At 36.2% G+C, this 21713-nt stretch overlaps 1 protein-coding gene and 1 non-coding gene across 2 annotated transcripts in view; one reads left to right on the top strand and one right to left on the bottom strand.

The window, feature by feature from the left end:
* Positions 1-12028, top strand: part of RNLS (renalase, FAD dependent amine oxidase) — a 320064-nt gene extending 308036 nt beyond the window's left edge. Inside the window, exon 7 of the mRNA XM_049764647.1 lies at positions 11713-12028. Within this exon, the coding sequence (XP_049620604.1) occupies positions 11713-11865 (153 nt within the window). The 3' untranslated portion in view covers positions 11866-12028. The remainder of the gene's footprint in view (positions 1-11712) is intronic.
* LOC125995225 (U5 spliceosomal RNA) lies at positions 2610-2725 on the bottom strand. The gene has a single exon (XR_007490779.1). It is a non-coding gene; the product is annotated as a U5 spliceosomal RNA (small nuclear RNA).
* Positions 12029-21713: the final 9685 nt, after the last annotated feature.

The raw sequence follows: 21713 nt of genomic DNA, 5'->3' as shown, positions 1-21713 counted from the left end.
ACCCAATACCCATCAGATAAGGGGCTAATCTCCAAAATATACAAGGCACTGACAGAACTTTACAAGAAAAAAATATCTAACCCCATCAAAAAATGGGGAGAAGAAATGAACAGACACTTTGACAAAGAAGAAATACACATGGCCAAAAGACACATGAAAAAATGTTCCACATCACTAATCATCAGGGAGATGCAAATCAAAACAACAATGAGATACCACCTCACACCCCAGAGAATGGCACACATCACAAAGAATGAGAATAAACAGTGTTGGCGGGGATGTGGAGAGAAAGGAACTCTTATCCACTGCTGGTGGGAATGCCGTCTAGTTCAACCTTTATGGAAAGCGATATGGAGATTCCTCCAAAAACTGGAAATCGAGCTCCCATACGATCCAGCTATACCACTCCTAGGAATATACCCTAGGAACACAAAAATACAATACAAAAACCCCTTCCTTACACCTATATTCATTGCAGCACTATTTACCATAGCAAGACTCTGGAAACAACCAAGATGCCCTTCAACAGATGAATGGCTAAAGAAACTGTGGTACATATACACAATGGAATATTATGCAGCTGTCAGGAGAGATGAAGTCATGAAATTTTCCTATACATGGATGTACATGGAATCTATTATGCTGAGTGAAATAAGTCAGAGAGAGAGAGAAAAACACAGAATGGTCTCACTCATCTACGGGTTTTAAGAAAAATGAAAGACACCCTTGTAATAATAATTTTCAGACACAAAAGAGAAAAGAGCTGGAAGTTCCAGCTCACCTCAGGAAGCTCACCACAAAGAGTGATGAGTTTAGTTAGGGAAATAACTACATTTTGAACTGTCCTAATAATGAGAATGTATGAGGAAAATGGAGAGCCTGTCTAGAGTACAGGCGGGGGTCGGGTGGGGAGGAGGAAGACTTGGGACATTGGTGGTGGGAATGTTGCACTGGTGATGGCTGGTGTTCTTTACATGACTGAAACACAAACACAATCATGTATGTAATTAAGGTGTTTAAATAAATTTAAAAAATAAATTAAAAAAATAAATAAAAAAAAAAGAAAGTTACTAAATTCTTCAGTAAATGGGCCCATTCTGTAGGTTTCTCTTGAGTACTAGATAGGTTTTAAGTGTGGAGCCAACATTTCTTGCTTTCAGAGCAATCAGATTTACCTTTTAAATCTCTAACATTTAGAACACCAACCATTTTCTTCCCTTTAAGTTTCACCGAATAGATCAAATCATCTGTATTAAGTGAGATTTCATCTAGTGCAGGATTGTGTAACTGAACAGCTAAATTTCTGCTAGTGTCTGTGCTACGTGTTATATGTTTTAGCCATTTTAGTTGTTTTGTTTTGTTTTGTTTTTTTTTGCTGACTTAAGGATCACTGACTATGGAAAGATGTTTACTCTATCATTTTACTCCTATGAAGAAACTAAGATAGCCAGACACATAGAGCAGAGAACACTGCTGATTGCTAGAAGCTGCAATGGGGAATGGGGAAAGATTAGTTCAATGGTACTAGAACCAAAATCCTTAAATCCAAACTCCAGATCACAGCCATTACATTTCTTGATTTGTGTTTGATTTTCTATTTCAGGTGTTTTAAATCAAATTATGTTTTAGGCATTTAAAGTTGGGTTTCAGGTATACAGTTTTTCAATATCTAGCTTATCACCAGTGTCTAGTTTTCTCTGCCAATGTCCCTATTTTTTCTCCTACTCTCACTTCCAAACTGATATCCTTTACAGGAACATTTGGTTATTTTTGTTGGGATTTGTTTGTCATGCTTACAGTTTTCTTGGTTCTATGGTCGGAGATATATTGAAATATATGTAATTTTTTAAACAAGCAAATATTTATGGATCTAAATATTTTCTATCAAAACCCTGAAAGAAATACACAAATTATATGTATATATAATTTATAGTCTGATGTGAATGACACTCCCCTAAAATAGTGCAAAGGGTCCTAGGCCAGATTTCCTTTGTAACTGACTTGATTGTTTTAAATTTAAATTTTTCTTTTATTTACATAATCACCATGCAATAAAAAGTCACAAAGTTGTTCATGATTGAGTTTCTATCATACAATGTTCAAGCAACCATCCCTTCCCCACTGTTCACTTTCCTCCATTGTTGCCATTTTTTCTCCTGCCCCCTAGCCTACTTCAATGGCAAATACTTTTTCTTTTTCCTTTTGGGCACTTTGATTTGCAGTTCTGTTGCAGGAAAAAAAAGAGTAGAATGCATATCATTTTACCTCCTTTCATCACCCATTTCTTTCCATAGGAGCCACTTCCCACTATCATTGTTGTACTGATCCTCCCTATGACCTAACCATGATCCATTGTGGCAAGCTCTCTGCTAAGGACCAGTACATGCCAGGCAAATGTTTCTATTGTCTTTGGTTATTATTCTCCTGCAATAATTCTTAATATTGCTCTTAATATTGTCTATGTCTGTCCATTTTCCTCTCATTTATTTCACTCAGCATGATATTCTTCATGTTCATCTATGTATCAGCGAATTTTATGGCTTCATTTCTTCCTTATGGCTGTGTGGTATGCCATTGTGTCGAATAGCTTATTTTATTTTTTCTTTTGTAGTCTCACCAGGACATGGCCTCAAAAAATTAAATTAAGACTCAGAACTGTTCCTCTCTATGGAACCCTTTAGTAAAAGATGAAATATTTATACAGTCTCAAGAGAAACAAGAGTATATACCGTAGCTTCTTTATTCATCTCTTCTTGAGAAAATGGGTTGTTTCCAGATGTTTGCAGTTGTGAATAGTAATGCAATGAACATAAGAGTGTGCATGTCTTTGCAGTGTGTTTTGGGGTCATTAGGGTATATTCCAGAAGCAGAATTCTTGGTATTTATGAATTAGAATTCTTGGTTCAATTTCTAATTTTTTGAGAATTATCAATATGTGGGCCAAAATGTGGACCTGCTGACATTACCACCACCAATGAATGTGAGTCCCTTTTACTCTGAATCCATGGAGTTGTTTTTGTATTTTGTGAAGAGTGCCAGTATTTTTTGGTGTGAGTTGGTATCTCATTGTTGTTTTGATTTGCATTTTCCTGATGATTTGTGACACAGAGCATTTTTATTGTGCTTTTTTGGCCATTTGGTTTTCTTTATTGAGGAAGTTTCTGTTTATATTTCCTTCCCAGTTTTTGAGGGGGTATATATTTTTTCTTGTAAAGTTATACAGTGCTTTATATATCTTGGATAATAACCCCTTATCATATGAGTTGTGAGCAAATAATTTCACCAACACTATGCTACATCTTTGTATTCTGGTCTTTATTGCCTTCAGTGAAGCTTTTTAATTTAATGTAGTTCTGTTTATGTTTGCTTCCACTTGCTTTCCCCAGAGCATTTCTCTTTAAAGATGCCTCAACTTTATGTGTTATAGAGAGATCTACCTATGTTTTTTTCTATGTACCTTATATATCCAGGTCTGATGTTTAGGTCATTAATTCATTTTGATTTGGCTTTTGTACATGGTGTCAGGAAGATGCTTAAGTTCAATTGTTTTTTCTTACAGTTTTTTTTTTCTGCACGTGACTGACCTGTTTTCCCAACTCTACTTCTTGAATAGGCTTTCCTTGCATGATTTTATACATTTTTCTCCTTTGTGGAAGATTAAATGATCATATGATCATATCATAACCTGGGAATCTGTTTTTGGATTTCCAATTCTATTCTACTAACTGGAGAAACTGTCTTTTTTCCAGTCACATTCTGATTTAATTACTACCACTTTGTAATACAGTTTGCCATCTTCTTTTCCCCAAGGATTGCTTTGGTTATTTGGGGGTAGTTTTTCTTTCATATGAATTTCCAAAGTATTTGATCTATTTCTTTGAAAAATGCCATAGGTATCCTTATAGGGACTGCATTGAATCTGTATAATGTTTTCTTTGTTGTTGTTTTTGTTTTTTGCTTTTTGTTTTGTTTTGTTTTGTTTTTGCTTTTTGGTCCACACCCGTTTGATGCTCAGGGGTTACTCCTGGCTATGAGCTCAGAAATAGCCCCTGGCTTGGAGGGACCATATGGGACACTGGGAGATCGAACCGTGGTCCGGTCCGTCCTACGTCCTATGCTAGCGCTTCCAAGGCAGACACCTTACCTCTAGCGCCACCTTCCCGGCCCCATGTATAATGTTTTTGTAAGTATTTTGATGATATTAATTCTCCCAATCCATGATCTGGATATATGTTTCTATTTCTTCATATCTTCTTTGAGTTTTGTAGTTTTTGCTGTACAGGTGTTTTACTCCTTCCGTTAAATTGAGTCCAAAGTATTGGATTTTCTAAGGCACAATTGTGAATGAAATTGTTTCTTTTTATTTCTCTTTCTTCTATTTCATTGTTTGCATATAAGGAAGTCATAGACTGTCACATAATTCATAGCCTAACACTCTACAACACAATCTATTATATCTGGGAGCTTTTTTGTAGTCTAGATTTTTCTAAAAATTAGTATCATGTGATCCACAAATAGTGAGAGCTAGATGTCTTTCTTTTCTATCTGGATGCCATTAAAATCATAGCTTGCTTAATTTTTATGTAAATTACTTCCAGTACTATGTTGAATAGAAGCAGTGAGTGTGGACAACCATGTTTTGTGCCTGATCTTAAAGGAAAGTCTGATAGTTTTTTTACCCCATTAACTGTACTGTTTGCTGTGGGCTTGTAGTAAATAACTTTAACTATGTTGAGGAAAGTCCCTTCAATTTCCATTTTACTGAGAGTTTTTATTGTAATTGGATGCTGGAGCTTGTTAAATTATTTCACTGTATTAACTTTTTTAATCATATGGATTTTATTTTTCTCATATTAATAGGGTGATTTACATTAGTTTATTTATGTATGTTTAATCATCTTTGCATACCTGGGATGTATCCCACTTGATCATGGTATATGATATTATTGATAAGTTGTTGAATTCAATTTGTTAATCTTTTAACAAAGAATTTTAACAAAGGAGGATTTTTGCATCTATGTTTATTAGGGATATCAGACTATAACTCTTTTTTGTAATGTCTTTCTGGATTAGGTATTTGAAACTCTTCTAATAATTAGAATTACTCTTATTTTATGGCAGATATATTTTTAAAAGTAATCTCTAATGATTATATATTGGATCCAATATTATATATTAGATTTCTTTGGCATCTATTGTGACATTCCCATTTTATTTCTAATTCAACTTATTAGGATTCCCTTTCTCTCTTTTTTTTTTTGTAAGTCTTGCTAGTGGTTTATCAGTCTTGTCTTTTTTTAATTAGAACCAGCTCTTGGTTTTGTTTATCTTTTGTAGTTTTTACAATTCATTAATTTCTGCTCTTTGATTACTTCCTTCTTCCTGCCTACTTTTGGCTCCTATTGTTGGTCATTTTCCAATTTCATAAGCTGTGGAGTCATGTTACTTATGTTGTTCTTTTCTTCCTTCCTGATGAATGCTTGCAAAGCTATAAACTTTCCTCTTTTTTATTCTCTTAATACCAGTTTTGTATCCCACAATTTCTGTTGTCCTCATTCTCATTTGATTTCTTTTTTATTTTCTCTCTGACCCACTAATTTTTCAGTAATGAGCATATTGATTTTAAGATTTTTTAATTAGTTCTCAGTTTTGTTTGTATTTCACTTTATTTTGTATTTCACTTCTATTTTTAATTCAGTATGGTCTGAGAAGATAGTCCTTTTTGTTTTGTTTTGTTTTTGTGCAACACCAAGCTAAGCTCAGGAATTGTTCCTGATTCTACATTCAGGGATTACTCCTAGTAGGCTCAGAAACCAGATGGAGTGCCAGAGACCAAATCTGGGCCAACTGCTTGTAAGACAAATGCCATACCTGCTTTACTAACAATCTGGCCAATAGTTTATAATTTCCTATCCTCTTGAGGCTATAGAGGTATATTTTGTAACCCAGTATGTGGTATAACTTGGAGAATGTCCCATGTTCATTCATTGAGCTTTTCTAGAATGAAAATCTACACATATACACAAAACACACACAGTCCTTCTCTTCTATTTCTTCCTTCAAAGTATGTCTCTTTTTTTAGTTTTATTCTGGTTGATCTAAGGAGAGGTTACAGTTGAAATCTTCAACTACTACTATGTTGCTCTCGATACTCTCTGAAACTCTATTAGCAATTTTTCAAGTATTTTTGTTAGTCTCCCATTACATGCATATATATTTGAGTATGATTTCTTCCTGACATGCAGATACCTGGATCATTACAAAATGACCACTCTGTCTCGTGAACCTGTAATACATACTATTTGATATTTGTATGACCACCCCAACATTTCTGAGGGAATTATTTGCTTGAAGATTTGTTTTCCAAATCAAACTTTAGGTCTGTGCTTGCTCTGACTTTTTAAATGTTTCTTAAAAACAGCATAAATTCGGATTAAATTTTCTAATCCATCTTCCCACTCTGTGTCTCTTCATTGGTGCATTTAGACCACTAACATTGAAAAAGTTTATTGAAATAGAGTTTTGTGACATATTTCTGTAGAAATTTGGTGTGTTTGTGAGGTTTGTCTTTCTTTTAATTAGACCCTTTGGTTCTTTTGTGTTTTTTGTTTGTTGGTTTGGTTTTTTGGTTTTTGGGCCACACCCGGTGGTGCTCAGGGGTTACTCCTGACTGTCTGCTCAGAAATAGCTCCTGGCAGGCATGGGGGACCATATGGGACACCGGGATTCAAACCAACCACCTTAGGTCCTGTATCGGCTGCTTGCAAGGCAAACACCGCTGTGCTATTTCTCCGGACCCTTTGGTTCTTCTTTTAAAGTTGGTTTTTTAATCTGTAAAGTACCTGTGCTTTTGCTTATCCATCAAGTTGTATATCATTCCATCAATTATGAATGAGAGTCTGGCTGATAAAGTATTCTTGATGAGAAGTTATGTCATTGAGTTTTCTGTTTTACTATATCCTTCCATTTGGATGCAGAGGGTCTCATTTGAAAGGTCTTCTGTAAATCTTTAGGTTGCTTCTTTGTATGTAATTTTTTTTACTTTATTACTTTCAATATTCTTGTCGTTCTAATATTCAATATTTTGTTATTCTAATTTGGATGCGTCTTGAAGTCTTTTTATTTGAATATCTTTGAGCTGGTACCCTTTGGGCCTTCCAGATCTGGGTAGATGTATTGTTAGCTCTAGAAACTTTTAAGCAGTGATTTTTTTTTTAGATATGTAAACTTTATTTTTTAAATAAATTTTTTAAAAGAAAGTGCACCATAGTTTGCATAACAGATCATAATACATTTGTTTCAGGATGACAGGAGGCAAAGTCATCAAAATATAAAGGAAATAGGAGATCTAAAATTAAAGAAAAAGAATTGGAAAAAGAAAAGGAAAGTTCATTAGCAGATATATTCGTGGCAATTATTGTATCACCAGTAAAGTCTTTAATACAATAGCAGAAGCTTTAATATGCTCTTTTTGGGTTTTTCTTTTTTTCAGGTAGTAGATGGACTAGAAGAAAAAAAAGATGTGGGGCGGCAGTTGTTGCATAGGTACAGCAAAATATGGAAGAAATTGGAAAGAGAAGCCTTTGACCTAAAAACAGGGAAACCTCATCCTTGAAGTATTTTGGCATAAGACCAGGCTCCAGGCCTACTAGGATGTCAGACTCCTTTGACATACTCTGTGGTCCCAGAAACAGTTCTTCACCATCACAGTTGTTGCTGTTGGGTTCCTGTAATTATAGATCTTGGTTTCTGTACAGGTTCTATGTTGAAGGTTTGTGGCTTCTTCTGGTTTCATCTCTCTATTAGGTAGCATTACAGAGAATCCTGCCCTAAAAGCAGACTGTTGCTGTTCCTAGGTTGTCATGGTGTCATAAGTACCATCTTTGGAGTAAGTCAATGTTATGACAGTGGTGGAGCCTCCCTTGTTATAAGTTCTTATTCCTGGGGCTGGAGAGATAAAATGGAGGTAGGGCATTTGCCTTGCATGCAGAAGGATGGTGGTTCAAACCCCGGCATCCCATATGGTCTCCCGAGCCTGCCAGGAGCCATTTCTGAGCATAGAGCCAGGAGTAACCCTTGAGCGCTGCTGGGTGTGGCCCCAAAACAAAAACAAACAAAAAGAGTTCTTATTCCTGGTGATGGTGTAGGAAACCATGTTTGTTTCTGCAGACCATGTCCACAGTTCATGGATGAATGGTCAATATCCAATAAACTGAAGTCTAAGCCAAGTCACTATGCCAAGGAGTTCAGGGTATAAGGTCCCACTGCAGTTTAAAATGTGCTCCCATCTCTATTAGATAAGAACTTGTTTGCATATGCAATCTTTTTCCATTTTAATGTGCCTATGCAGAAAGGAAGAATGACAAAAGGTATTACTGGTGCATATGGGGATCGAGATATCAAAACCAACAATCCCCATAAACTTTTTCTTACATGGCCTCTAGACAAAGACTTGTCTAATAGAATTCTGTACTAAATAGATCCCGAGAATGGGGGAAATTGTTGCTACATAAGAAAGTATTTGGTCACAGATATGCTTATTGGAGGAATGCAATTAAAGAGGTATTCAAAGGAGATTTGTATGTCCTTTTAAAGTCTTTTGAAATAGGTGGGGAAGGAGTAAGATCTGGAACCCAGCTTCAACCTGTGAGTTGGTTTTTGGAGTCTAGGGAAGATGGCTCCCACAGTCCCATATTAGTGAGTGTCCTTCAAGCACAGGGCTTCTCAGCCACCAAATCCTGTAGCAAGCAAAAGTCCATGGTAGAGGGAGGTGAAGGGAGAGAGGCCATCAAGAACAAGTCAATAGTAGCTGAGTGTCAGTGTTTCTCATGTAGGGAATATATTTTCACTTTGGGAGCTGGTTGACATCTGGCTAGGGTGGGGAAGGTATTCTGCTTTGTGAGGAGTTAAGCACATGGAGTGTTATCCAGTGGGTCTTGGGCATTCCATTTCCTTTCCTAGGAACAATCTAAAATCATAAGCATTGTGGAATCATGGGTAACAAAATATAGTTGTTGCTTGGATACACTAGTGTCCACGTGTTTTTAGAAATGAGGACTGATGAGAAAGGATCCCAGAAGCAGTGATGTTTTTATTGTTACTATTTCATCAGAGTAATCTTCCTGGTGCTCTGAGATACCCAGTAACTCTTATGTTGATTCTCTTGAAATCATCCCACAGTTCTCTTATTTACTGACCATTTATTTTAAGTCTTTTTTCCCCATCTTCTCCCGTTGGCCAGCGTTTTTCTGCATCTTTTTTTTAGAACTTAGACTGATTTTGTACCCAGCTACTGTTACTCTACTGATGAGGCCTTCCAGTGAGTTTTCCATTTCATCTATCAATTGCTTTCATTCTGTGATTTCTACTTGCAATTTTCTAATTTCTGCTTTTATAATCTCTTGTGTTTTGCTGGCTGTCCCTTCCATTTTTTTCTTTGAGTTTTCACCTTAAACATACTCCATTTTTCCTCTCTAAAGTCCTACTTGAGAGTTTAGGTAACTGATTATTACTGCTTGAAATTTCAGGGCTGCCATCATTGTTTATTAAGTATGATGGATTTCTGTGTTGCTTTACCATAATGACTGTGCAGTCTGGAGATGTTATTTGTGCATTATGTGGATATGTTATTTGTGTGACTAGAGTTAGGATTTCAGTGAGATATGAAGAAGAGAAGAAAGGTGTGGCTGCATTAGAATCTATGTGCTTTGCAGGGTCCTAACCATGGGTCGAGATAGCAAGTACCAACTGCAGCTTCCCAACTTTAATTTCATGGAACTGGAACTAGAGCCTTCTGAGATGTAGCAAGAGCCTTCTGGTACCTTCCAGGACTAAACTGGGTCCTAACAAGGCACCTTCAAACTTTGCACAGTTCCGAATAATTAGATATTTAGAGGAGCATGGAGCATTTTCATGCATCTGTGGCCTAAATATCTCAGTGACTGAGGTAGCTACATTCTCCTTCTGCTCTTTCTGAGTGAATGCTTTATGGAATATCCTTCCTAGGTTTGAAATTCATTTTTTGAATACAAAGAATTTTAAATTATTTATATATGTATCCACCGGTAAGTAGGTAAAATGAAGCTCACCAATTATTTTTATAAAATGTAAATGTTTATATATTTTAGGGGTAAAGTGTTATCACCCCACACCCTCCCACCAGAGTACAAGTATCTCTCCACTACTGTTTATAGGATGTTTCCTTCCACTCTCTGAAATACTTTTCTCCAGGAAATAGCCTGCATATTCTCTTTTCTCCAGGAAATATTCTGCATATTCCAATGTTAATTAACTAAATTATACAAATTAAAATAAATTCAGCCTCCAATTGATGCTATCTCTTTTGATTCATAAGTAGCAACTTTCTATAATTTAAGACTTTGTAGCGTAGGTTTTGATTTTTATATTTTAAAACATTATATTGCTCTTATTGCACTATTTGCACTATATTGCATGATATGAAGCTCACTACAATAAGTGGGGAATGCAGTAAGAGAAATAACAACACTGACATCTAGGGTGATGATGTTAATGAGTGAGAGAAGTAAAATGTCTTAAATACAGGTGGGGTGTAGAAGACAGATTGGGGACATTGATGATGGGAATGTTGGTGAAGGGAGGGTGTTCTTTTTATGACTGAAACCCAACTACAATCATGTTTGTAATCAAAGTACTTAAATAAAGATTAAATTAAAAAATATTGCTCTTATTTTGCTTCTCAGCCATCTCTCTTTTTCTAGTCAAGCCTCCCTTCCAACATATACACACATATACACTCACACATGCACTTGTATTCACACCATAACCTTCCCCAGAGTTCTAAACACGTTTTATGGTCTTTTGCCCTGAGAATGTGGTTATGCTGCCCCTCCTCTTTGGAGGGCCCAATCTCTGTCCCCTTGACTGGCAAACATATCAGTCAGATTTCATGTGAAATGACCCAGCACCTCCTTTTTGAAACTTCCTCTGTCCCAGTAGAATGGTTTGGGCTCCCCTCCCAAGTGTTCTAATCACCCCTCCTTTTTCCACCATTGTCAGCTCAAACACACAATGTCCAAGCAATCATGCTGAACTGGAAATTCTGTGAGAATTTTCACAGCTCATGAGACTCACTTGTATCCACCCTGTTTGCCACATAGCAAGTACTTAATAAATGTTGATTGATTTCATGAATATCATTTCCCCTCTAATTTGAAAAAAAAAAAAAGGCCACTCTGCTTGCAACTAATTTAGCATTTCATGACCCACTAATCTTGAAGTTCAACATGTCTCTTATCAAATAACTAAAAATGTAAGCACTGGAGAGGATCCATTAAATACTCAGGCAAAGAGATGAGTTTGGGAGGTCCAGAATTTGAATTTGGGGTTTTGTTGCCATTTCAAGATATTTATTTCCCCAGGTGAGGAGCCTTCCCCAGGTTGGTACTGAAGTTATATAGTTAGCACCTAGTTTTCTACACTGTGACTTGCAGAATTGAATATAGGTGGTCATGATAAATTGGCAGCAGAAAAAGACTTTTAAATGTGCAACAGCCAAAAGTAAATTGAAATTCAAATGCGTCGTGAATTCGAGGTGTTTCTTGTAACACTTGCCAGGTTGCATTCCTTGAGCAAAAAAAGAGCTGCCCATGGAAAAAGTTTAAGCAACACTGGAATAGAACACAGAATATCAATTGTAATCTTTTCTTTCTTTCTTTTAAAAAATATTTTCAGGTTACAAATGCTGTTGCCAACTCTCCTGGCCAAATGACTCTTCACCTCAAGCCTTTCCTTGTGTGTGGAGGAGATGGATTTACTCAGTCCAGCTTTGATGGCTGTATCACTTCTGCCCTATGTGTTCTGGAGGCTTTAAAGGCTCATGTTTAGTGCCTGGTTCCTTATTCCCTACATGCAGTTGGGAGATTTCTTTTCACAATTTTCTATTATTGATTATTTTGTTGCCTGTTTCATTAAGAGAAACTAGTAGAAAATCATTCTTCATTTACTGTCACGTTCTATATGGAGAAATTTTATAAACTTTATAATAGATAATAAAGATTTGATTTATGAGATATGATTTATGATATAAATTTAATTTATAATTTTTATAAATATAATATATATAAATATATATGAATAATATATAAATATAAATATAAAATTTTATAATTTTAACTGTAAAGTTACAGCCTAGGCTAGAATGAATGTACCTTAAACCTTTTGCAATTTTTCTCAACCTACATAACCCCTAGTTGGAGGAAAAGGAAGCGCTTCATAATAACAAGGACCGTTTTCCCCATGCTATGTCAACAAACCGGGGGGTCTTGTCAAGTTTTCTGTCAATCTTTATTATGGGCTTGAAAACTTCAATTCCAAATAACAAATCATCTTTATCAGATTTTAGATCATCCTCTAAAATTTCAAGTCTATCTTTCCTCAATTCAAGATATTTTTAATAATAATTTTTAATAATTAATTTAATAATTAATTTTTTAATTTATAAAGTTTCTCTAACCTACAAAAGGTGGGCTGTAGTTTTGTTTTTCCAAAGTAATGAAATATTTGGAATGGGAGGTCATATGGGGTGTCATCTAGAATGATAGTCTAGAGGGCAACTTGCCTGACCAAGAAATCCCTTTTCAAATCTTCAGGAAAGAACCATTTGACTTTCCAACTCAGACAATACGTTTTCCAATCTCAATATGAAAGTTAAATATTAAATAAAGACATGAAATATATTGATCCTTAACCTTTACCATCTCCTATGGTTGCTGTGGTTGCTGCTGTTAGCTTTATGTGCTCTCCAGTACGTGCTGTGGCATTTCAAGCCTGTCATTTTTAATAAATTTAATATCAAAAAAATTGCTGAACCAGAAAATAGATGCACTTAAAAATAGTTCAATATTTGCCAACTTAGTAGCTCAGCATATCACCCATCTGCTTCAGTGACAACCTCGTGACTTGCTGGCCATTGGAAAATTGATCCCCAACCTTCTAAACAAGTGACCTGTTGCTAATTTAAAAAGCAGAATGGTGAGTTCTATTTTATCATTTTAAAAGGAAAGAAGTAGTTACAGGTTCTCAAAGAAAGAAAAATTCAATGTTTTTTTAAAAATCCTGGTAGCATTTAATGTGTCATACTTTCATGTCCTCTCTCATAAATACAATCACCTAGGCAAGGACAGTATTTACTCATATGTATGCATATATATATACATATTTTACACTCAAATAATCAAAAACTGAATTGCGTACAGATGGTTAATATTATTTGTTTTTTAAAAAAGAGAAAACAAAAGGTAAATTAAAGCACTGGGGAGTATAACATGATTAATAATAGAGTCTTTTTCTTGTGTATGTGTGGTGTTGGGGACCTTACACATGTGAGGTAAGTGCTATACTATTGAGTCACATCCCTGACCCCCTTTTTGTTGTTTTTATTATTTTGATTCATTTTTGGTTCAAATTTGTTTTTATTTTGGTTCCCCCTTTAAAATATGGCATAAAATTAAGTCAACAGTATTGGCTTTTATTTCCAATTAATATAATTTAGGAAGCAGTTGACTAAAGGAAGACTGATGTTATAAGGATGTTATATTTATCTATTGAATTTATATTCTCCAGTGAAGGGTGAAAATAATTTATAGTAGTGGAGTAAGTTACTTCGATAAAGTACTCTCTTTAGCCTTTACTGGTGACTTTTAAAATATATTCTTTCTATTTCTTGTTTTGAGGAGACTATAGCAATATGGGAAAAGACCCAATCCTGTTTACTATGTAAATCCTTTTTACTGGGTCATTCTAATCATTCTGAAACTTGGTTTTATCTTTAGATTCATCTTAGCCAGAAACAAACTCATTCCCTGATGTTTAAATGAGGAAATAAAATGTTCCAAATATTTATGAGTCTTATTTTCACTTACCTCTTCCCCTTTGGAAAAGAAATATATATATGGGATTATTCTGGGCTTGAAACAGTCACAAAGCAGTGCGAAAGGCTGCCAGGATGCCCTCAGAGACCTCAGTGCCATACTATCAAACTCCTCTGGGAAAAGGGGTCAGCACCATTTAGAATCATTGCCAAGGTATATGTATGTCAGCCCCAAAGGACCACACAGCACCGTAGTATTTCCAGACAAGAACTTTTATTAATCAAGTCAGCCAAGGAGAGCTGCTCTGTTTTGAAAGGAGCATATTCAAGTGAGAAACGACTTGAGCAGTGGGGTGATTTAATACTTGTTAGCTGATAAATATAGCCTTTGCAGGAATAAAACTTTATGATGCAGTGTTGAAAAGCTTAATTACTAAACTGTCTATGCATGTCTTGCTCAGGCAGCAAGGGTGACAAATTATAGCAGTGGAATAGTATTTTTCACCTTTGGCATTTCTGAAGGGGAAAAGTATGTCTAAAACATCAAGAAAGCAGTAATAATCCCAGACCAGATATTGCAGAGAGAAAAAAAGAGACACTTCATTGAGTCACCAACCCTTCTGTGCAAAATGCCATCATCCCCACCCCACGCCTACCCACCACCTTAAGTAAAAAAGAGCAAGGTCAATTTTACATTTATCTGGTATTTTATACTCAGGCAAGTATGCATGTATGCATATATATCCACCTCCCATTCTCCTAACTCTCTTATGAAATAAGTAGACCAAGGATTTCTTTGACACATATGACAATTGAGGAAACCAAAGCATAGAGTTTGGCCAGCCAAGGACTCAAAATGAGAAGCCAGGACAGGAACTTGGGCCTCCCAGGACCCATTTCTATTTACGTGGCACCATGCTGCTGCCAGATGAACATGATAATTAAAGCTGAACTGAAATATGAGTTGGAGGTACAATTAGCACCATGTGGTCTTCTTATTGATGTTTCATTTCAGAGAGCTAACACTAATCCTGATGTGATATAAACAGGAGTCTAATATGGAATAAAGTCTCCATAAGTACTGGCAAGATGATTTATATCCCTGTTATTTTCATTTGCTAGCTTATTTCCTTCTTTGGGGCACTTGCTGTGAGAAATAGCTGTGTTACCGAATCTCAGCAACACTCTCTTTTTAAGCACAGAATCACACGCCACGTTCATTCTCCCTTCTGTACTCCTTGTTTCTTCATTACCTTTTATTTGAGTATCCTCTCCTGCACTCTATCATCTATTTCTTCCTTTCTGTTTTATCCTTCTTGCTCGCCTGCTATGCCTAAGTTTCCATTTTCAATACCTGAAATATAAAAGCACTCGTAATTTTATGTGATTCATAGTGATTTGTGTGATTCTTATCTCACCCCCCATCAACTTAAAGCAGTCAATCCTATATGTTTTAATCCAAGCTGAATGTACAACTGTTATTTTAATTATAAAGAGTAACACAATAAATAAAAGTTGGCTATAGATTTCAGGAATATCAGTGCTAATATCCTAAAATATGTATGCAAACCATGGTAGCTAGCTCTGGGATGGAGATGACAAGTCTCGTCATTAAACTGCACCAAAAATCCTTTTTAGGGGAAGATAAAACTTTACACAAACATGTAGGCGAAACTTTAGAGAGTAAAATAGATAGTCTAGCTAGTGAAATGTAGGACTCTTAAAAAAAGAAAATAAAAAGTTTTATTAGAGAGAGTTCTTTAATAGATGAAAAGATACATTGTAGGTGCAAAAGAGACAGTACAGTGAGAAAAATGGTTGCCTTGTATATAGCTGTCCCAGTTCAATATCCAATGTCCCACATGGTCCCCAAGCACCATCAGGCTTAATTTCTGAGTAATATAGCCAGGAGTAACCCCTAAGAATTTCCATCTCTGTCTCTCTCTTTCTCTCTTTCTCTCTTTCTCTCTCTCTCTCTCTCTTTCTCTCTCTCTCTCTCTCTCTCTCTCTCTCTCTCTCTCTCTCACACACACACACACACACACACACACACACCAGGAAAAAAGGAACATTAGGAAAAATATCTAGCAACTCATACCCATCTTGGACAAACATGTCTGAACCACAGGAATCCAAATTGCATATCAGTGTAGCTAAGATGAACTCTATGTGAAGACTTAATAGAATATGTAAAATGATTGACTTCTGGAAAGTAGGAACGGAAAATGTCTTAACACACTTTAGATGAGCTGGTGCAGAACTGAGCTGCTATATTTGTGCCTGGAAAGTATGTTCAGCCAATATTATTGGCCAAGTAAGCCAGCATGGTAGAAATGATATGTGCCCTATGTTTCTTCTCAAGAAGAATAATCAGAGAGAGAGAGAGAGAGTGGGCTCTCCCCACACTCTCCCTCTCAAAAAAAAAAAAAAGACTAATCATAGGCCAGTGATCAATCATAGATCAAAGAAGATTAATCAAAGATCAGAGAACAATCTATCAAATGAGCCTGCTAAGAAGTGTAAATTTAAACTATTTGTAGTATTAGAGAACCCTAGAACGCCTTTGGCTAGGGTCTTGGAGCCCATTTTAACTAGCCTTTAAACATCTTGAGTTTTTAAAAATAATCTTTTTATGTTAGGCATCATAATTTACAATATTGTTAATGGTAGCTTTTCATGCATACAGTATTTTAATTCAGCTCTCCACCAAAGTGTCTTCTTTCCTCCTATCCTTCTAGCCTCCTTTCCTTCTATCCCAGTGTTCCCTCTCCTCATCCTACCACTCATGCCTCTGATGAAAACTCATTTATGTAGATAAGTTCTTAAGTTCTGTTTTGACTATTACTTATTCCCTTACTATTTTTCTTTAATCACTGCATATAAGGAAGATTATTCTGTAACTGTCCCTTTCCTTCTGACTTCACTCAGCAAATTTTCTAGATAGATCCGCATAGAGCATATTTTATGATTCTAACTCTTCTTATGACCAAGTAGTATTCTGTTGTGCTTGTATATCATTATTTCTTTATCCAGACTTGAATTTTGAATTTATCTGAGAAGCTAAGGAAATCTATGGATGTTTTAATAACAAAAATAACTATTAATATACAAGGCCGGAGCGGTGGCACAGTGGTAAAGCACTTGCCTTGCAACTGGCTGACCTGGGATGGACCTGGGTTCGATCCCCAGCGTCCCATATGGTCCCCCAAGCCAGGAGCGATTTCTGAGTGAATAGCCAGGAGTAATCCCTGAGCGTCACCGGGTGTAGCCCCAAAACAAAAAATAAATAACTATGAATATAGATTTAACTTTAATCACCATGTATTTCATGAATATATATTTTGATAGTCTTTAATGAATAGATTTGATGTGTAGCCTGCTTGCTTTCTTTTTATCAATAAAATTTTATTCAAATACAATCTTGACTCTATTTCTGAATGTATCCTCTATGACTGTTTTCGCTACAATAAAGAAGAAACAATATTTGCAACAGAGACCAGATGGCCTAGAATGCTTAAAATAAAGGGTAAGTTACTATCTGGTCTTTTTTTTTGGGGGGGGAATGCTGACTACTGTTTTAGGGGGGCTATAAACCTTCCAAAATTTATTTTTAGACACTCAGGAGTCTTGGACTCCAGATGAAGAAACTCTAAATCTAGAGCCTACCACTGTCTGTAAATACAGTCTCTTCTTAAACCCTCACATCTGCTCCTTTGTTCTTTGATCCTGGGCCCCTGTTATAAATCCTTCAAGGCTAACATTACAGCTTTGCAGTTAAGAACGTGTCCTGTGGCGTTAAATAGATATGCATTTTAATCCAGACTTTGCTCCTAATGGTCTGACCTTGAGGCAGTTAAACAACCTCCCAATCTTCTATAATCTGAAATATGAGCTAATGGCAACTCCCTCCAAAGATTGCTAAAACTCAAACACACATTAAACCTTAGCAGACTGCTGGACACATAGTGTTTAATGAATGATAACAATGATAATGATGATGCAGAGGAGGGAGAGGGAAAGGATTAAGAGCATGAGCAGATCCTCCTGCTGCCTCGGAGATACCTATTAAAGTCTGTATTTCCTTATAAAAGTTGATTGTAAGGAGAGTGTGTGCACTGATAGTTCATAGTGAAACACTGAAGCTTAATGGTTTTTGGGGGGCCAGTGAGATAATAGAGCAGGTAAAGTGCTTTCTTTGCAAATGGCTGTCCTGAGCTCAATCCCTGGAACACCTTAAACACTACCAAGAGCAATCTCTGAGCACAAAACCAGGAGTAAACTCGAGCACCACTGGGGGTGTCCCCAACCTCAAAATTAGCTATTCCAATTTACTATAGAACCTAAGAGATTGTTAAAGCACTTGTCTGTATAGGACTGACCCTGGCTTGATCCCAAACACTATATAGAGTCATCGGAGCACACCTACAGTGATCCCTGAGCCCCACTGGTTGTAGTTCCCCAAATAAAATTATATAAATTCCAGTTTCCTTTAAAATGTTGCTGAAAGAATAGCATTGTGTCTACCTGAGACCAGCTGTGGCCTCCTTTTGCCTATTATAAAGGGAAGTACATATTCACTGGTTTGGGAAGAGGTGGTGTACTTAATGTGGTCCTTGAAAAGACCATCAGTAGATTGAAAATGATATAAAATAGAATGATGTAAAATAGAAGCATTCTCTGTGACTAATGGTGTCTTTTCCTTAGTAAGCTTGTATACTGAATGCAAAGAATTTCACACTTGGTTTGGATTTTGCTGAAGATTATTTACTTAATCTCTGAAAGACTGTGAAAACTGGGAGTGGTTGTTGTACATTCTTAGCATGTTTGGATAAGTATACCAATTCAGTTTCTGGCCTTGGCCTTTGATTTTAAAAACTCAACTCCTAGTAAGCTCTATGACATGTAGGTCGGTTCCATGAAATTCTAGATCCATCACTTTCTAGGTGTGTGATCTAGAGTTAATTTCTGATCTTCCTGAGTCTTGGGATCCTCATCTATCAGCTGAAGAGACTAGTGATTTTATTGTCCTTATTCTGAAGTTATAGAAGATAAGTATAAAGGATTTGGAATTTTTCTCTGCATGTAGAAAATACTATATGCTAAACACTCTTATAATTTTAAGATTTATATATGACTTAAGAAAATTAATTTTTTCCTGTCACTGCATTGATGGGTAGCGTCAGATCTAACTGAGAAAGCCAGTTCAGTATGAAAATTTCATTGGGAATGTTTACATATCACTGTAAATTTGATCTCAGAGTCATTTTTCCTCAAAAATTCTTAATGACTCTTGAGTAACAAATGTATAACTGCTATTATGGTTTATTGCTGTGCTTCCTAATATAGCTAGCATGGCATCCTGCTTTTTCTCATCCAATCCATCTTTCTAGTTTCGTGATACTAATCACATGTGTGCTTACTTGTTCGATATATCCTTGAAAACAAGTAGATTTTAGCCAAGAGACTGAATAATGAACATGCAAAGATCAATTAATTTTTATATTTCATCATTATAGATGTGACTATGTCTCATAAATATAGCTATAAACAACAAGCATGCAATATAAAGGAATATTCCCAGGAAAATATATCTAGAATTTATACAAGAAAACATTCTCAGTTTTTTGCTGTTAACTATCTCATCCATAATTTTTATTATATGTCAAAGGAATAATATATTATGTGAGACTAAATAAAATGTCACTATAATTAACTGCCAATTTAGCTGTACAGCTAAATTATTTTAATATGGCTACTAAACATTTAAAGTTACAAGTGTTGCTTACAGATTTTTTTTTCCTACTGGGCAATACTGATCATATCTTTAGCACTCAGAATGTGGTCCAATACCAGTAGCGTGGATGCTAATAGGCTGAGAGTTTTATAGAATTATTGATTCTCAGACCCCTTCTTATTCTGCTGAACAGGAATTTGCATTTGAACAAAATTTCCCAGAGGGCTTGTATTTATATTGTTTGATACTTGATAATGCAATCCGATTCTCTATTTTACAAATAGGTAATTGGAGAACTGGCATAGTAACACAGCTTGTTCATGATGATTTAGCTACTTACTCTAAAATCTGATGCCTCTAAGATCTAGAAAAATGCCAAATGCAGGGTCAGAGCAATAGTATAAGGATTAAGGCACTTGCCTTGCATGGTTCTACTTCTGCTCACCTAGCACTGCATATGATACCCTAGTCTCTGCCAGGAGAGATTCCTGCACACAGAGCCAGGAGTAAACCCTAAGTTAGATATGGTACAAAAGTTGAAAAAGGGAAGAAAAGGGGCCAGAGCAATAGCACAGCAAGTAGGGCATTAGCTTTGCACATGGCCAACCTGGGTTTGATCCCCAACTTCCCTTATGGACCCCCCAAGCCTGCCAGAAGTAATTTCTGAGTGCAGAGACGGGAATAACCCCTGAGCACCATTGGGTGTGACCCAAAACCAAAAAGAAAAAAGAAAAAGAGAATGAAGAGAAACAGGGAAGGGTAGGGAGAAAAGGGAAGGGAAGCAAACAAGAAATATCCACCCCAACTTCATCATCGCTACAGACCCTCATGTCTCTTAGCATGAAATAAGACACTTTCAGTAATAAGATCTAAAATATTATTTTAGATTTATTATAAATATATAATAGTGCTTGTTATCCTTAGAAATACTTGTAACAGAATTTTAAGGTATTCTTTAACATAGTTCAAAGCAGTTACTATAAGTCACTGCATAAGAATGGAGAAAAAACTGCTTTCTAGATTATTACTACAAATAGCATCCACTTTTTATAACTGATTTTTTTTGTTTTTAAGCCACACCCGGTGACACTCAGTGACTACTCCTGGCTCTGCACTCAGAAATCACTCCTGGCAGACACCGGGGACCATATGGGGTGTTAGGAATTGATTGAACCCAGTTTGACAACATGCAAGACAAATTCCCTACCTGCTGTGCTATTGCTCCCGCCCTATTATTGAATCTTTTTAAATTTTACATTCCTAGGAAAACTAGGAATTGAGCTCCCATTTGACAGCAATTCTTTTTCCTGGAGTATGACAAATGGAAAAAAAAAAGACAATATAGAAAACAGAACTGAACTCTTTATGTTCATCACAACATTATTCACAATAGCCAAAATTTGCAAACAACCCAAATGCCCAAAATCAGATGACTGCAAAAAGAAACTATGGTGCATATATACAATAGAACATTACTCTGATGAAAGGAAAGATGAAATCATACAATTTGCATTTACATGCCTGAATTAGAGGATCATGCTAAGCAAAGTTAGAAGCAGAGATCAACACAGAATGACCTCTCACATTGCAGGGTGTAAATAAGCATAATTGGAGAGCAAATGCTCAAAGACAATAGAAAATGAAGAACATGAGAACCAGTTTTCAGTAGGAAGTTTGCCACTTTATCGGGATGGGGGCTGGCATAGGAAAGGGAAAAGAATACTATGACAATGTTGGAATCAAGGAGTAACTTTGGAGGAGGAAAAGATACTGAACGGTGGTAAAAGTGTTAATCTTGAAATACTATCAGTAACATTAACGTAAACCACAGTACCTAAAATATATAATTAAAGCAGGGGTCCCCAAACTATGGGTCGTGGGCCACATGAAGTCCACTAAGGACATTTATCTGGCCTGCCAGGTGTTTTTGCCACTGCTGCCTATTCTGCTTAGCAGCCAACTCGTCCCAGGACACAGTGCGCATGTGTGGGATGTTTGCCTCACTCTCCGACTCCCCTCCTCTCTGTTTCTTGACTCCTCCTCTTCTCAGTCTTGGGCAGGGGTCCTCAAATTAAAGCCTGCCAAAAGCAAGCCCATAGTTCCCACTGATACTGGTAAGTTTATTAACTT

Source organism: Suncus etruscus, chromosome 17 (assembly GCF_024139225.1).
Source record: "Suncus etruscus isolate mSunEtr1 chromosome 17, mSunEtr1.pri.cur, whole genome shotgun sequence".
NCBI classification, from domain to species: domain Eukaryota; kingdom Metazoa; phylum Chordata; class Mammalia; order Eulipotyphla; family Soricidae; genus Suncus; species Suncus etruscus.
The sequence above is the reverse complement of the archived record's forward strand: the minus strand, read 5'-3'. Positions and strand labels throughout refer to the sequence as shown.